The sequence below is a fragment of the Entelurus aequoreus genome, linkage group LG26 (genome assembly GCF_033978785.1).
Source record: "Entelurus aequoreus isolate RoL-2023_Sb linkage group LG26, RoL_Eaeq_v1.1, whole genome shotgun sequence".
NCBI lineage: Eukaryota > Metazoa > Chordata > Actinopteri > Syngnathiformes > Syngnathidae > Entelurus > Entelurus aequoreus.
This window is the reverse complement of record NC_084756.1, coordinates 19,796,862-19,814,502: the sequence shown is the minus strand read 5'-3', so window position 1 is coordinate 19,814,502 and position 17,641 is coordinate 19,796,862. Positions and strand designations below refer to the sequence as shown.

Here is a 17,641-nt window from a genome sequence, read left to right as displayed (position 1 = left end):
CAGAAAACCACTGTCAGTAACTACAGTTTGTCACTACATCTGAAAGTGCAAGTTAAAACTCTACTATGCAAAGCGAAAGCCATTTATCAACAACACCCAGAAACGCTGCCGGCTTCATAGTAAAAGAGTGTGGGTACTAGTCTGGCATGCCTGTAGTCCAGACCTTTCTCCCATTGAAAATGTGCGGCACAATATGAAGCCTAAAAAACCACAAAGGAGACCCCGGACTGTTGAACAACTTAAGCTGTACATCAAGCAAGAATGGGAAATAATTCCACCTGAAAAGCTTAAAAATGTGGTCTCCTCAGTTCCCAAACGTTTAATGAGTGTTGTTAAAAGGAAAGGCCATGTAACACAGTGGTAAAAATGCCCCTGTGCCAACTTTTTTGCAATGTGTTGCTGCCATTAAATTCTAAGTTAATGATTATTTGCAAAAAAAAAATAAAGTTTCTCAGTTGGAACATTAAATATCTTGTCTTTGCAGTTTATTCAATTGAATATAAGTTGAAAAGGATTCACAAATCATTGTATTCTGTTTTTATTTACGAATTACACAACTTCACTGGTTTTGGGTTTTGTACAATCCATTATTTTCTGTCGTCTTTACTTCCCGGCCTCATCACCATGACAATCACAACTACCAAAACACTCGCTGAACCAACACAATTGATAATTAAAACATACTGTATGAATTCACCTACCAAATAAGAAACTATATATTAAATACATGCACTAAATGTAACACCTGAATATATCCCAGCTTTAGATCTGTATATACAGTACAGGCCAAAAGTTTGGACACACCTCATTCAATGTGTTTTCTTTATTTTCATGACTACCGGTATTTACATTGTAGATTGTCACTGAAGGCATCAAAACTATGAATGAACACATGTGGAGTTATGTACTTAACAAAAAAAGGTGAAATAACTGAAAACATGTTTCATATTCTAGTTTCTTCAAAATAGCCACCCTTTGCTCTGATTACTGTTTTGCACACTCTTGGCATTCTCTCGATGAGCTTCAAGAGGTAGTCACCTGAAATGGTTTTCACGTCACAGGTGTGCTTGAAGCTCATCGAGAGAATGCCAAGAGTGTGCAAAACAGTAATCAGAGCAAAGGGTGGCTATTTTGAAGAAACTAGAATATAAAACATGTTTTCAGTTATTTCACCTTTTTTTGTTAAGTACATAACTCCACATGTGTTCATTCATAGTTTTGATGCCTTCAGTGACAATCTACAATGTAAATAGTCATGAAAATAAAAGAAAACACATTGAATGAGAAGACGTGTCCAAACTTTTGGCCTGTACTGTATACATTTTTTCAATTATTTTTGGAAAAAATAATTAGCCGTTCGGTGCTGCTTTACCGTTTAAAGTTTCCGCCAAAAAGGGGCGTGGCTCAATGTGGGCATGGGTGAACGCAGCCATGGGGTACTTGAATATTTGTACCAATATTACAGCAGACGTCATGACAGTATGACGCAATATGCGCTAGTCATCATGGGAAATGTGGTCTTCTTCTGACAAAACACTACTGCTTTGGTCCACTGGTGCCGCTAAAATCAACCAAAACTAAAAGTTATTAAGTGGGGCTTTAAGACATGCACTATATTGCCAAAAGTATTTGGCCACCTGCCTTGACTCACATATGAACTTGAAGTGCCATCCCATTCCTAACCCATAGGGTTCAATATGATGATACAGCTTCAACTCTTCTGGGAAGGCTGTCCACAAGGTTGTGGAGTGTGTTTATAGGAATTTTCCACCATTCTTCCAAAAGCGCATTGGTGAGGTCACACACTGATGTTGGTCGAGAAGGCCTAGCTCTCAGTCTCCGTTCTAATTCATCCCAAAGGTGTTCTATCTGGTTCAGGTCAGGACTCTGAGCAGGCCAGTCAAGTTCATCCTCACCAAACTCTGTCATCCATGTCTTTATGGACCTTGCTTTGTGCACAGTCATGTTGAAAGAGGAAGGGGCCCGCTCCAAACTGTTCCCACAAGGCTGGGAGCATGGAATTGTCCAAAATGTTTTGGTATCCTGGAGCATTCAAAGTTCCTTTCACTGGAACTAAAGGGCCAAGCCCAACTCCTGAAAAACAACACCACACCATAATTCCTCCTCCACCAAATTTCACACTCGGCACAATGTACCGTTCTCCTGGCAACCTCCAAATCCAGACTCGTCCATCAGATTGCCAGATGGAAAAGCGTGATGCATCACTCCAGAGAACGTGTCTCCACTGCTCTAGAGTCCAGTGGCGACGTGCTTCACCCCACTGTAAAGCACTTGGACTTGGTGATGTATGGCTTAGATGCAGCTGCTCGGCCATGGAAACCCATTCCACGAAGCTCTCTGCGTACTGTACGTGGGCTAATTGGAAGGTCACATGAAGTTTGGAGCTCTGTAGCAACTGACTGTGCAGGAAGTCTTTGCACTATGCGCTTCAGCATCCGTAGACCCCTCTCTGTCAGTTTACGTGGCCTACCACTTGGTGGCTGAGTTGCTGTTGTTCCCAAACTCTTCCATTTTCTTATAATAAAGCCGACAGTTGACTTTGGAATATTTAGGAGCGAGGAAATTTCACTGCTGGATTTGTTGCACAGGTGGCATCCTTCAACAGTTCCACGCTGGAAATCACTGAGAGCGGCCCATTCTTTCACAAATGTTTGTAGAAACAGTCTCCATGCCTAAGTGCTTGATTGTATTACTTGTGGCCAAGTGATTAGGACACCTGATTCTGATGATTTGGATGGGTGGCCAAATACTTTTGGCAATATAGTGTATATATATATGACCCCCAGTATGACATGCATTAAGCTACGGACCACCATTAAACGGCATTTCTATATGGGCCCACATTTAAATATCAATGTTGATGTCACTCAGAGTGTACAAATGGACACAATAACAACTACTATGTATTCATTTTAGTTTGACTTTTCAACTCCTGAAAAACAACCCCGCACCATAATTCCTTCTCCACCAAATTTCACACTCGGCACAATGCAGTCGGAAATGTAGTGTTCTCCTGGCAGCCTCCAAACCCGGACTCGTCCATCAGATTGCCAGATGGAAAAGCGTTTAAAAGACTTTTTTTTTCAAAAGTTATTATCATTACTAATAGTTCTAGGCTCCTTAATGCTGATCTTATGCAAACAAATGACTGAAATTACAGTTTCGATCTGACTTGAGTTAAAACGGTCCCATTTTCACGACTTCAGTCATTTCCAATTAAAGCGTGGATGCGTTTAATGTGCTGCAAAAATAATCTCGTGCAAGTATTACAGGCGTACAGAGACTCTTTACACACCATCTGTTTTGCTGAGGGATGCGTACATTTTTGTAAGAGCGCTTTGATCTCTCTGCCTGTCTGATCAAAACAACTTTAATGTCACTGTACTCTTCCTCCTCCTCGCAAAACATTGGCGCCTTCATCCATCCATCCATCCATCCATCCATCCATCCATCCATCCATCCTATGATGCGACATTTCATGCGTCTTACATGTCTTTTATTAACGTCCTGTTTCTAAGTCCAGTCACCTTCTCCCTGACAGTGATCAGGGCAAAGATTGCCGGAGAGAAGATTGTGTCGCCTAGCAACAGTTCCTCCCCCTACATGAAGATGATCCAGTATGAAATAAAGATGATCAAGGTGAGATGAGACGTGTTTATGTCATCCCAATGGCTGATGTGTTTGCTGTTGTGCATAAAACACACATATTGAATGTAATAAAAAAACAATTTCATCCTGAAGAGCATTTTCAGGTTAGTGGTCCAGATGGTGTATGTGTTTTATTCCTTTGTCGCCTGCAGGAGGTGACAATGGAAGAAAATACAGATTTGTTCCACCCTCTTTGCCGCTTTTGCAGCTTCAATTATTCCGGAAAGACTTTCTACATGATGTCGAAGAGGGTCTGTGGGAATTGTTGGACATTTGGGAGGTCACAGGTCACTGATGTTGGCTCTACATCTCTGTTCTAGTTATGTCATGGCTGAGGTTGTCGCGATCCCGGGATGCAGAGATAGATGGTGACGTGCAGGTTAAAAGGGGAACTGAACTTTTTTTTCAAAATGTTGTCATTTGTCGTTAACAGGCCTTACGTGAGACAAGAACACACATGTTGTTGTTTTTTTGCATTCTAAATCATAAATAAATGCTAGCAAAAGTCAGCTAACAATGGAGGTAATGTGAGTTGCTCTATTACGCGCCCTAAAAACATTTAAAAACCTCCAATAATGTTTAATATACACACTGTAAGTATATATATATATATATATATATATATATACAGTACAGGCCAAAAGTTTGGACACACCTTCTCCTCATGTAATGTGTTTTCTTAATTTTCAAAACTATTTACATTGTAGATTGTCACTATAATAACTGAAAAAAAACATGTTTTATATTCTAGTTTCTTCAAAATAGCCACCCTTTGCTCTGATTACTGCTTTGCACACTCTTGGCATTCTCTCGATGAGCTTCAAGCACACCTGTGAAGTGAAAACCCTTTCAGGTGACTACCTCTTGAAGCTCATCGAGAGAATGCCAAGAGTGTGCGAAAAAGTAATCAGAGCAAAGGGTGGCTATTTTGAAGACACTAGAATATAAAACATGTTTTCAGTTATTTCACCTATTTTTGTTAAGTACATAACGCAAAATGTGTTCATTCATAGTTTTGATGCCTTCAGTGACAATCTACAATGTAAATAGTCATGAAAATAAAACAAACACATCGAATGAGAAGATGTGTCGAAACTTTAATATCCTTTACTTTCATCCTCTTTGTATATAATTTAGTTTTGCATGTCTCATGACACATTATCTGTGTATAATATTGGCTGCATTTTAGATAGTTGTTTGTGTGCCATGTTGTTCCAGACCACAGCAAACCTTACCTAGCTTGCCAAAGATTGTAATACATCTATTAAAAGAAGACAGCCTGCCGTTTCCTTTAACTTGGACACACACATCTATACCTTTGGCCATTAAAAAAACAGTAATTTCCAGGAGTTATCTCACCTTCTGAGTAGCCTCTGATTTACTAATGCTTTCTAATGTTGTAAAAATGTGTAGAATATCAAAATTTCAACATTTCTGTCAACAAAGATTTGCTTCAGCCTGCGACACATAGTCTTTTGGATAGTAGGCTATTATAGCTAATATAGACACTTACGTCATGTGTTGCCTTCATTATAACACTTATATTAGACTTTTAAAGTCATTTTGATAGTAGGCTATTATAGCTAATATAGACACTTACATCATGTGTTGCCTTCATTATAACACTTATATAAGACTTATAAAGTCATTTTGATAAGAGGTAGAAAATGGATGGATGGATGGAAGTCATTTTGATAGTAGGCTATTATAGCTAATATAGACACTTACGTCATGTGTTGCCTTCATTATAACACTTATATAAGACTTATAAAGTCATTTTGATAAGAGGTAGAAAATGGATGGATGGATGGAAGTCATTTTGATAGTAGGCTATTATAGCTAATATAGATACTTACGTCATGTGTTGCCTTCATTATAACACTTGTATAAGACTTATAAAGTCATTTTGATAGTAGGCTATTGTAGCTAATCTAGACACTTACGTCAAGTGTTGCCTTCATTATAACACTTATAAGAATTTAGAAAGTCATTTTGATAGTAGGCTATTATAGCTAATCTAGACACTTACGTCATGTGTTGCCTTCATTATAACACTTATATAAGACTTATGAAGTCATTTTGATAGTAGGCTATTATAGCTAATATTGATACTTACGTCATGTGTTGCCTTCATTATAACACTTAGTCATTTTGATATCAGGCTATTATAGCTAATATAGACACTTACGTCATGTGTTGCCTTCATTATAACACTTGTATAAGACTTATAAAGTCATTTTGATAGTAGGCTATTGTAGCTAATCTAGACACTTACGTCAAGTGTTGCCTTCATTATAACACTTATACAAGACTTATAAAGTAATTTTGATAGAAGGCTATTATAGCTAATATAGACACTTACATCAAGTGTTGCCTTCATTATAATACTTATAAGAATTTAGAAAGTCATTTTGATAGTAGGCTATTATAGCTAATCTAGACACTTACGTCATGTGTTGCCTTCATTATAACACTTATATAAGACTTATGAAGTCATTGTGATATTAGGCTATTATAGCTAATATAGACACTTACGTCATGTGTTGCCTTCATTATATAAGACTTATAAAGTAATTTTGATTGATTTCATTTTGATAGTAGGCTATTATAGATAATATAGACACATCAAGCGTTGCTTTCATTATAACACTTATATAAGACTTATAAAGTAATTTTGATAGTAGGCTATTCGAGCTAACCTAGACACTTACGTCATGTGTTGCCTTCATTATAACACTTATAAAGTCATTTTGATAGTAGGCTATTGTAGCTAATCTAGACACTTACGTCATGTGTTGCCTTCATTATAACACTTATATAAGACTTATAAAGTAATTTTGATAAGCAGTAGAAAATGGATGTATGGATGGAAGTAATTTTGATAGAAGGCTATTATAGCTAATATAGATACTTACATCAAGTGTTGCCTTCATTATAATACTTAGAATTTAGAAAGTCATTTTGATAGTAGGCTATTATAGCTAATCTAGACACTTACGTCATGTGTTGCCTTCATTATAACACTTATATAAGACTTATAAAGTCATTGTGATATTAGGCTATTATAGCTAATATAGACACTTACGTCATGTGTTGCCTTCATTATATAAGACTTATAAAGTAATTTTGATTGATTTCATTTTGATAGTAGGCTATTATAGCTAATATAGACACATCAAGCGTTGCCTTCATTATGACACTTATATAAGACTTATAAAGTAATTTTGATAGTAGGCTATTCGAGCTAATCTAGACACTTACGTCACGTGTTGCCTTCATAACTAATATAGACACTTACGTCATGTGTTGCCTTCATTATAACACTTATAAAGTCATTTTGATAGTAGGCTATTGTAGCTAATCTAGACACTTACATCATGTGTTGCCTTCATTATAACACTTATATAAGACTTATAAAGTAATTTTGATAAGCAGTAGAAAATGGATGGATGGATGGAAGTAATTTTGATAGTAGGCTATTATAGCTAATATAGACACATACATCAAGTGTTGCCTTCATTATACCACTTATATAAGACTAATAAAGTCATTTTGATAAGTGGTAGAAAATGGATGGATGGATGGAAGTCATTTTGATAGAAGGCTATTATAGCTAATATGGACACTTACATCAAGTGTTGCCTTCATTATAACACTTATACCTGTATAAGAATTTATAAAGTCATTATGGTAGTAGGCTATCATAGCTAATATAGACACTTACGTCATGTGTTGCCTTCATTATAACACTTATATAAGACTTATAAAGTCATTTTGATAGTAGGCTATTATAGCTAATATAGACACTTACGTCATGTGTTGCCTTCATTGTAACACTTATATACGACTTATAAAGTCATTTTGATAGTAGGCTATTATAGCTAATATAGACACTTACGTCATGTGTTACCTTCATTGTAACACTTATAAAGTCATTTTGATAGTAGGCTATTATAGCTAATCTAGACACTTACGTCATGTGTTGCCTTCATTATAACACTTATATAAGACTTATAAAGACATTTTGATAGTAGGCTATTATAGCTAATATAGACACGTCATGTGTTGCCTTCATTATAACACTTATATAAGACTTATAAAGTAATTCTGATAGTAGGCTATTATAACTAATATAGACACGTCATGTGTTGCCTTCATTATAACACTTATATAAGACTTATAAAGTCATTCTGATAGTAGGCTATTATAACTAATATAGACACTTACGTCATGTGTTGCCTTCATTATAACACTTATATAAGACTTATAAAGTAATTCTGATAGTAGGCTATTATAACTAATATAGACACTTACGTCATGTGTTGCCTTCATTATAACACTTATAAAGTCATTTTGATAGTAGGCTATTATAGCTAATCTAGACACTTACGTCATGTGTTGCCTTCATTATAACACTTATATAAGACTTATAAAGACATTTTGATAGTAGGCTATTATAGCTAATCTAGACACTTACGTCATGTGTTGCCTTCATTATAACACTTATATAAGACTTATAAAGACATTTTGATAGTAGGCTATTATAGCTAATATAGACACGTCATGTGTTGCCTTCATTATAACACTTATATAAGACTTATAAAGTAATTCTGATAGTAGGCTATTATAACCAATATAGACACTTACGTCATGTGTTGCCTTCATTATAACACTTATATAAGACTTATAAAGTCATTCTGATAGTAGGCTATTATAACTAATATAGACACTTACGTCATGTGTTGCCTTCATTATAACACTTATATAAGACTTATAAAGTAATTCTGATAGTAGGCTATTATAACTAATATAGACACTTACGTCATGTGTTGCCTTCATTATAACACTTATAAAGTCATTTTGATAGTAGGCTATTATAGCTAATCTAGACACTTACGTCATGTGTTGCCTTCATTATAACACTTATATAAGACTTATAAAGACATTTTGATAGTAGGCTATTATAGCTAATGTAGACACGTCATGTGTTGCCTTCATTATAACACTTATATAAGACTTATAAAGTAATTCTGATAGTAGGCTATTATAACTAATATAGACACTTACGTCATGTGTTGCCTTCATTATAACACTTATATAAGACTTATAAAGTAATTCTGATAGTAGGCTATTATAACTAATATAGACACTTACGTCATGTGTTGCCTTCATTATAACACTTATATAAGACTTATAAAGTCATTCTGATAGTAGGCTATTATAACTAATACAGACACTTACGTCATGTGTTGCCTTCATTATAACACTTATATAAGACTTATAAAGTCATTCTGATAGTAGGCTATTATAACTAATACAGACACTTACGTCATGTGTTGCCTTCATTATAAAACGTATATACGGCTTTTCATTTTTTGCGGCTCCTGACAGATTTTTTTTGGTGGTATTTTTGGTCCAATATGGCTCTTTCAATGTTTTGGGTTGCCGACCCCTGGCCTAATTACTAGTTGAACACAGGTGCGCTGGAGGGAAACCGAACAAAAAATGGAGCTGAAATTCCAACTCTGGAACAAGGAAGTAAATGCACCAGGACAGGAAACGATATAGAACACGGAAAAACAACTAAGAAAGTCATGTCAAGTTTCTCCTGAAGGTGTTTAACGGGGGTTAAAGTTCTAGTTTGTTCACATTCGTCCAACTGTTTACTGAAAACTGCTCAAAATGACCAAAAATTCTAAGGGTTCTAGTCCCACTCATAATCAATTAAAAGGTAGATTTAATGCATATATCTTAATAATCTCCTACTGTACAAGCTCCGTAATATCCTCTCTCTGCTTGCAGATGTTTAAAGGGTTCGACAAGGCCAGGGACATCCAGTACGTCTACACACCCGTCTTCTCCTCGCTGTGTGGCGTTAAATTGGACTCCAACAACAAAGCAGGGTATCTTCTCTCAGGTACTGCACGTCCTAAAAATAGGGCGTTAAAATCCTGTCACCAGTGGATGTCATTAGACGGACTGTGTTGCCATGCTACCCAACAGGAAGTATGTGGAGCGACGGGAGGCTCTCGGTGGGCCAGTGTGACCTGGTGGAGTCCTGGGACAACCTGTCACTCTCACAGAGGAAGAATCTCAACTACAGATACCAGATGGGCTGCGAGTGCAGAGTGAGTCAGGATTTCTCCTATTCTCCCTTTATAGATATTCAAACCCGCTCTGCTGCATGCATGTCGGCTCAGGAAACTGAAATCCCTGCTAAAAATTCACTTGTCAAGCCTCACTTTGCAACAAACCTTCTCTTTATCGGGTTTATTTGTGGCCCTATTTTGGTCTTTAATAGGGATGTCCGATAATCCGATATTATCGGCCGATAAATGCTTTAAAATGTAATATCGGAAATTATCGGTATCGGTTTCAAAATTATCGGTTTCAAAAAGTAAAATGTATGACTTTTTAAAACGCCACTGTGTACACCAGTCCTGGGCAATTATTTGACTCGGGGGGCCAGATTCAGATAAAAAAGTGTGTCTGGGGGCCGGTATATCTATTTTTAGGAACACTAATACAAAACCTCACAATAATGATTAAAAGCTAAAAACGTTATGACAGACCGCCTTAAAAAACAGAATGGAATTTGACATTTTTTTACTGAATGAGACACCCAGAATGTACATGAAAATAAAGAATGTGGGATTTACAATAATAACTATGAACAATAAAACACTGAATATTGACAACATATTTTACAATCAACCGAAACAGAACCAAAATGCAACAAACATAGTGAAATATGAACGCTAAGGGTAAAAAAAAAAAAAAACCCACCTACAATCTGAGATATCTCATAGTGGCCATAGTAACTAATTAGATGACCATAGTAACTAGTATATCATGCAGATTCCAAGCATGTAAAGACTTAATATAGCTGAAGACTTGTGGTGATTAGAAAACATGAGTGCACATCATAATGGCAGCTACACTTTACATCTTAAACATCTATAACAATTATTTGGGAATGTCCGGTGGGCCAGATTGATAAGCTCAACGGGCCGCATATGGCCCCCGGGCCTTCATTTGCCCAGGTCTGGTGTACACGGACGTAAGGAGAAGTACAGAGCACCAATAAACCTTAAAGGCACTTCCTTCACATTTTATCTAAGGCTTTTCACACACACAAGTGAATGCAATGCATACTTGGTCAACAGCCATACAGGTCACACTGAGGGTGGCCGTATAAACAACTTTAACACTGTTACAAATATACGCCACACTGTGAACCCACACCAAACAAGAATGACAGACACATTTCGGGAGAACATCCGCACCGTAACACAACATAAAAACAACAGAACAAATACCCAGAACCCCTTGCAGCACTAACTCTTCCGGGACGCTACAATATACACCCCCCGCTACCTCCTACCCCCCACCTCAACCTCCTCATGCTCTCTCAGGGAGAGCATGTCCCAAATTCCAAGCTGCTGTTTTGAGGCATGTTAAAAAAAATAATGCACTTTGTGACTTCAATAATAAATATGGCAGGGCCATGTTGGCATTTTTTTCCATAACTTGAGTTGATTTATTTTGGAAAACCTTGTTACATTGTTTAATGCATCCAGCGGGGCATCACAACAAAATTAGGCATAATAATGTGTTAATTCCACGACTGTTTATATCGGCATCGGTTGATATCGGAATCGGTAATTAAGAGTTGGACAATATCGGAATATCGGATATCGGCAAAAAAAGCCATTATCGGACAGCTCTAGTCTTTAACATTACTATTGTTTGAGTTTATAAGTTGCTATTAAAAATAAACCATCCTAGGCTCTAAATGTCATAAAAAATAGAAACAATCCACTAATGCTGTCATTAACACTAATGACTCATATTTTAAATAGTTGACTACCGGTAATCTAAAACACAGTACAGGCCAAAAGTTTGGACACACCTTCTCATTTCAATGCATTTTTTTTATTTTCATGACTATTTCATCAGTATATAATATATATAATATAATATGTAAATATTACATATGTTATATTTTATAGTCGAGGTTTCTGTGGTTTATCCATTATACAGTGCTCAATACCGGGGTAGAGCGGAATATACGTTAGGTCAGGAAAAAACACAAGAGGCTATATCATCCCTACAAGCCTGTTTCGCAGGTTTCCCTGCTCGTCAGGGGATTTTACGAGCAGGGAAACCTGCGAAACAGGCTTGAAGGGATGGTATACCCTCTTGTGTTTTTTCCTGACCTAACGTATATGTTATATTTTATATGGCTACTATGGTACATTTTTAGTCTACTTTATACCTGCATTATCCTTTCCATCCTTACCCTTTCCATCCTTTGCAACTGAGCTACTGTGTGGAACAATTTACCTTGTGGATCATTAAAGTTTGTCTAAGTCGAAGTCTAAGTTCACATTGTAGATTGTCACTGAAGGCATCAAAACTATGACACCTGTGAAGTGAAAACCCTTTCAGGTGACTACCTCTTGAAGCTCATCGAGAGAATGCCAGGAGTGTGCAAAACAGTAATCAGAGCAAAGGGTGGCTATTTTGAAGAAACTAGAATACAAAACATGTTTTCAGTTATTTCACCTTTTTTTGTTAAGTACATAACTCCACATGTGTTCATTCGTAGTTTTGATGCCTTCAGTGACAATCTACAATGTAAATAGTCATGAAAATAAAGAAAACCCATTGAATGAGAAGGTGTGTCCAAACTTTTGGCCTGTACCGTACATATACATATATATATAGGAATATATATATATATATATATATTGTCACTGAAGGCATCAAAACTATGACACCTGTGAAGTGAAAACCAATTCAGGTGACTACCTCTTGAAGCTCATCGAGAGAATGCCAAGAGTGTGCAAAACAGTAATCAGAGCAAAGGGTATATTAGAAATGGCAACAGCGGAGGATGAATGTCCCATAACAAGAAGATAGAGAAAAAGTAGAAGCTTATCGACTACGGTGTCGGCACAGACTACAAAGGCGGACGCGCGCAATTTTTCAGGATTTATGCAGATCCCAAATATAGATCAGCAGGTACCAGAAGGTAAGAAAAGTTGCTTTTGCATAATATTGCGAAAAAACCCGCCAGATAATATGTTTTACCTTATACACACACCATAATAATACTCCTATGTTGAAGCACAGTACAATCCATCAAGCGGTGTGGCTTCATAGCTAACCAAGGTGGCTATTTTGAAGAAACTAGAAAATAAAACATGTTTTCAGTTCTTTCACCTTTTTTTGTTAAGTACATAACTTCACATGTGTTCATTCATAGTTTTGATGCCTTCAGTGACAATCTACAATGTAAATACCGTAATTTCCGGACTATAAGCCGCTACTTTTTCCCCTCGTTCTGGTCCCTGCGGCTTATACAACGGTGCGGCTTATTTACGGCCTGTTCTTCTCCGACACCGACGAAGAGGATTTCGGTGGTTTTAGTTTGCAGGAGGAAGACGATGACACAATGATTAAAGACTGACTTTTCATATACCGGTAGGCTGGTTATTTTGATAACGTACAGGCGAGCACTTTGTATTACTTTGCACCGTTGTATTATTTGTACTCTGCACGAATGCTGTTCGCCATGTCAAAGATGTGAAAGTTTGATTGAATGATTGAAAGATTTATTGTTAATAAATGGGACGCTTTGCGTTCCCAAACAGTCATCTCTGTCCCGACAATCCCCTCCGTGGTAGCAGGAACCCCTATATACTACGGTAATTACACATCAATACCCTGCGGCTTATAGTCGGGTGCGGCTTATATATGGAGCAATCTGTATTTTCCCCTAAATTTAGCTGGTGCGGCTTATAGTCAAGTGCGGCTTATAGTCCGGAAATTACGGTAGTCATGGAAATAAAGAAAACGCTTTGTATGAGGAGAAGGTGTGTCCAAACTTTTGGCCTGTACTGTATATATTCCGTTTGCTCTACCTAATGAGAACCAGAATCAGCTTTATGGGTCAAGTAAGTTTAACACAGAAGGAATTTGACTTGGTAGGCTGTCATGTTCTACACATCCATCATTCAGTCTTAAGTTAAGTTAAAGTACCCATTATTGTCCAACACACACTAGGTGTGGCGGAATTATTCTTTGCATTTTACCCATCACCCTTGATCACCCCCTGGGAGGTGAGGGGAGCAGTGAGCAGCAGCGATGGCCGCGCCCGGGAATCATTCTGTCCTGATCTGCAACCAAGCTGGACAGACTGCAACGGACAATTAGGACTGCAGAAAATATCATTATGTCAATCTTCCCCCCATCCAGGACGTATACTGGTCCAGGGTCAGGTAATGGGCAGCGAGCATCACTGCACATCCCTCACATCTGGTCACAAACTGCTCAAACCCTCCCCTCCGGCAGGCGTTACAAATCACAGTGCGCCAAAACAATGTTATAAGAGCAGTTTTCCCCCCCTCAGGCTATAAATCGGATGAACGCTGTGAAATAACTCTAGAACTAATCTGTCACTGTGAATGCACTACTATGACTCACCTAGGCCTTCAGTGATGTCCTACTTAGTCCGACTTCACCTCTTGAAATACCGTAATTGATGTCACCACATGGACACGACTCGGGATGCTATACAGAAACACACGTGCACACTACTGGGCATTGAATTCCCCTCACCAGTGGACAAAAGGGTCTATTTTTCGGCGCATTTAACATTCAATAAACCCGTGGTACTGTCAAAGGGAAAATAATTGTATAAAACAAGTAAAACATGAAAAAAATAAAGAAATACAATATTTGAACTCACAATTTGTGACACCCATTCGACGCCGTACAAGCCAATGGTACTACTCGTAGTCGGTTGATTAGGCATGGCTAGGCAAGGCAACTTTATTTATATAGCACGTTTACAACAATTTTTAAATTGGACCAAAGTGCTTTACAGGTTAAAAAGCATAGAGCAAAAAACAAAACAAAAACAAACAAAGAACATAAACAATGCATGAGCTAAACAAGATAGTGCAAAATAAACACGATGAAAGGGTTCCGGATAAAAAGTAAAATTGCAAGATAAAAATAATGAAATAATAAAAGTGCGACAAGTTAAAAAAAAAAACTAACACGAAGGGGTGTTGTGATTGCCTGCCACAAATTGATTTTCTTCACGGGAGTGCGCACCACTCGCTAAACCTGCATTGTTTGGCTTGGTCTTTCCACAGCGGTGTAAGATAAACACTTTATCTTCATGGTTATTGTACCGGTTATTTTTTCTGTGGCTTTCTATGGCTCGTATGGCTACGGTCCCACTTCCTGTTTTCGCAACTTGTGATTGGATACTCACTTGGGACTCCCAAGTGAGTATCCAATCACAGCGTAAGGCCAGCTAGAAGGCCTTACTGACAACAACTCGTGATCTGATTGGCTATGGCAATTGTCTATCAACTGTATGTGCCCGTTCACTTACAGTGCACGGACGCCCGCATAGTTGATTCTGAAGACCCCGGGCAGAGCATGGCAACATAAGCTAGCCTGAATTCTGATTGGATACAAACTAAAAACTAAAAACTAAAAACAGCACTGGAAGGAGCATCATTTGACATGAAGAGATTATGATTACTTTTAGATATTTAGGGAAAGTAAATTAAAAAAATACTTTTATCTTTAATTATGATCATGATTTCTGGTTAAGTTAGGCCAGCAGACAAGGCCTTGCTGGCCCTGACGGCCCACCACTGACTGTAACTCATGCTGCACTATTGTTTTATATTATTATGTATATTAGCTATTTAAGTACTTATTAATATTTTGAGTTAATCATTGATATATATATATATATTTTTACATTGAACAAGGGAGCACTTGGCCAATAAAACGGATTCTAATTCTAATAATGAATTGTGAGAAAGCTATGTAACTTCTGCATATTTTTGCAAATAAATCAATATATTTATAAGACACTTCACACAACAGGTGAAGGGTTGCAAAAGCTCCTCCTTTGCCTGCTGACGTACAGTTGGCTACGTGGTAACGTATTGCATTATTTCCCGTTTTCGAACGTGTAAACTTACAGTATATGAGGAGACTTTTCACCACCTCTCTACTCTTATTAATCTACTTTGCTAATTTCCTGTTCATAGCTGGTTACTTTCAGCTGTAACGTGTGGTTCCAGCCACACTTCTGTTAAAGTGTACGAAGTACTTACTATAGGTATGTGTGTAACATTTTAAATATGAATTATTTACATGAAACCAGTATCATCAGACAGGTCTGGTGAATACGATTCCAGTGATATATGTATCATTTGCCTGTGATAAAAATTAAGAAAGTTATGGATTTTCATAAGTACTGATTTTAAAAAGGTCTCTATCATTGGGAAGGTTGCTAAAAAATACGGACAAAAGATCTTTCATGTTATAATGATGGTAGCTATTTTTAATAAATTAAATTAGAAAAATTAACTAATTACATTTTTTTTTTTTAAATTCCAAAGTGCTACATAAAACAATTGGGGAAAAAAATCATAATTTCAAAACTACAATTAATATGTATATCTATATATATACATACATATACATATATACAGTATATATGTGTATAAATGATTACATATCATATATATTGGATATGTAAGCAAGCCAAGTTACTGGTGTAAGACAGAGGTGTCAAACTAATTTTCATTGAGGGCCACATCACTGTAATGGCTGCTTTCAGAGGGCCGCTTTTTTAAAATTAATATACATTATGCATGCGGGTAATAACCTGTGATTAATGATTAATCGAAATGCATATGCATTTGATTATTAGATTTGTTTATATATAACTTGCTTTAAAATAATAAATAAAGATGACAAGCAGATATTTAACTATTTGTTTTTATCTCACAAAAATTGTTTTGCAATACAGTATATAATAATGTAATTGGCATGATCAGATAATATTAAAGTTTAAAATATGCATTTTTTTTTTTCTGTCAAAAATGAAAGAACAAATGTAGTTAGTTAAATAAAAAAAGTATCTTGTTGAAACCCATTTTTTTCAGGCTTTCACGGGCCACATAGAATGATGTGGCGGGCCAGTTGGCCCCCGGGCCTTGAGTTTGACACCTGTGGTGCAAGAAGATATTTGCAGTGATGCTTGTGTAGTGCTTCTCAGCGCCACATGACTTGATAAGAAAGCACAAACAGGAGTGAGAATTAACCACTGAACAGATTGGAAACAAATGCACGGTCCAGAATTTGGCTCTCAAAATATGCATTAAAAAAAGCTAATTAATAGCCCAGAATGAACAAAAATGCCATAAATTGTTTGAATATCCAGTAATGCCAACATAAAGCACAGGAACGGAGAATTTTTAATTGATCAAATTCATGAAATTAGCGTTGGAACTGCTGGTCGGACTCCACTTGTGAGTCACATCCGGCAACAGAAAGTGGGCGAATCGGTCAATTTAAAAGATACTTGGCGGACTCACAGATAAATGTATAACTTATATTTTAATAAGGATTACAATGAACATTTTACTCACTGTACATGTTTTGCAGGGGGAGTTTTGTCGGAATGTAAACTTGCCAAATTTTTTCAGAGCTGTGAGGCGTGAGTACTTGCTCAATTCGAAAATGTGGATATTCTGGATAAACTCGGATATGTGTTCTCCAGTGGTATATTGAGAGTGGAAAAACAAGTTGCCTCTATATTAAAGCTTTTATCAAATGAATCGGATTCATGACACCAAAAGACTTGCGAGTAAATAGATATGATCAAAATAGGATCAATCTCACAGAGATTCCCGAGCTATTTTGAGAGTTAATGAGGAAGCCGGTCACGTGATCCGTGACGTAGCGTTTTGTACCACAGATCCCTTCCCCATCAACAACAATGCTAATCAAGCAGACTTTGTGAGAGCCAGCAACGATTAATTGGGGGACAATTCTGATCCAGAACCTTATATTTTTGAGCCCGAACACAAAGAGGATGAGCGATAAGTTTAAGAAACCGACTGCTAAACGGATGCAGCTTTATTGA

The 17,641-nt window shown here is 37.0% G+C and overlaps 2 protein-coding genes across 4 annotated transcripts in view; one reads left to right on the top strand and one right to left on the bottom strand.

Moving 5' to 3' along the window:
* The window catches only part of syn2b (synapsin IIb), a 209,895-nt gene that overhangs the window by 56,092 nt on the left and 136,162 nt on the right, over window positions 1–17,641 (bottom strand). The gene's annotated exons all lie outside the window — the stretch shown is intronic.
* Window positions 1–17,641, top strand: part of LOC133643172 (metalloproteinase inhibitor 4-like) — a 53,583-nt gene that overhangs the window by 30,931 nt on the left and 5,011 nt on the right. Inside the window, exons 3-5 of the mRNA XM_062037595.1 lie at window positions 3,563–3,660; window positions 9,472–9,586; window positions 9,673–9,797. Of these exons, the coding sequence (XP_061893579.1) occupies window positions 3,563–3,660; window positions 9,472–9,586; window positions 9,673–9,797 (338 nt within the window). The remainder of the gene's footprint in view (window positions 1–3,562; window positions 3,661–9,471; window positions 9,587–9,672; window positions 9,798–17,641) is intronic.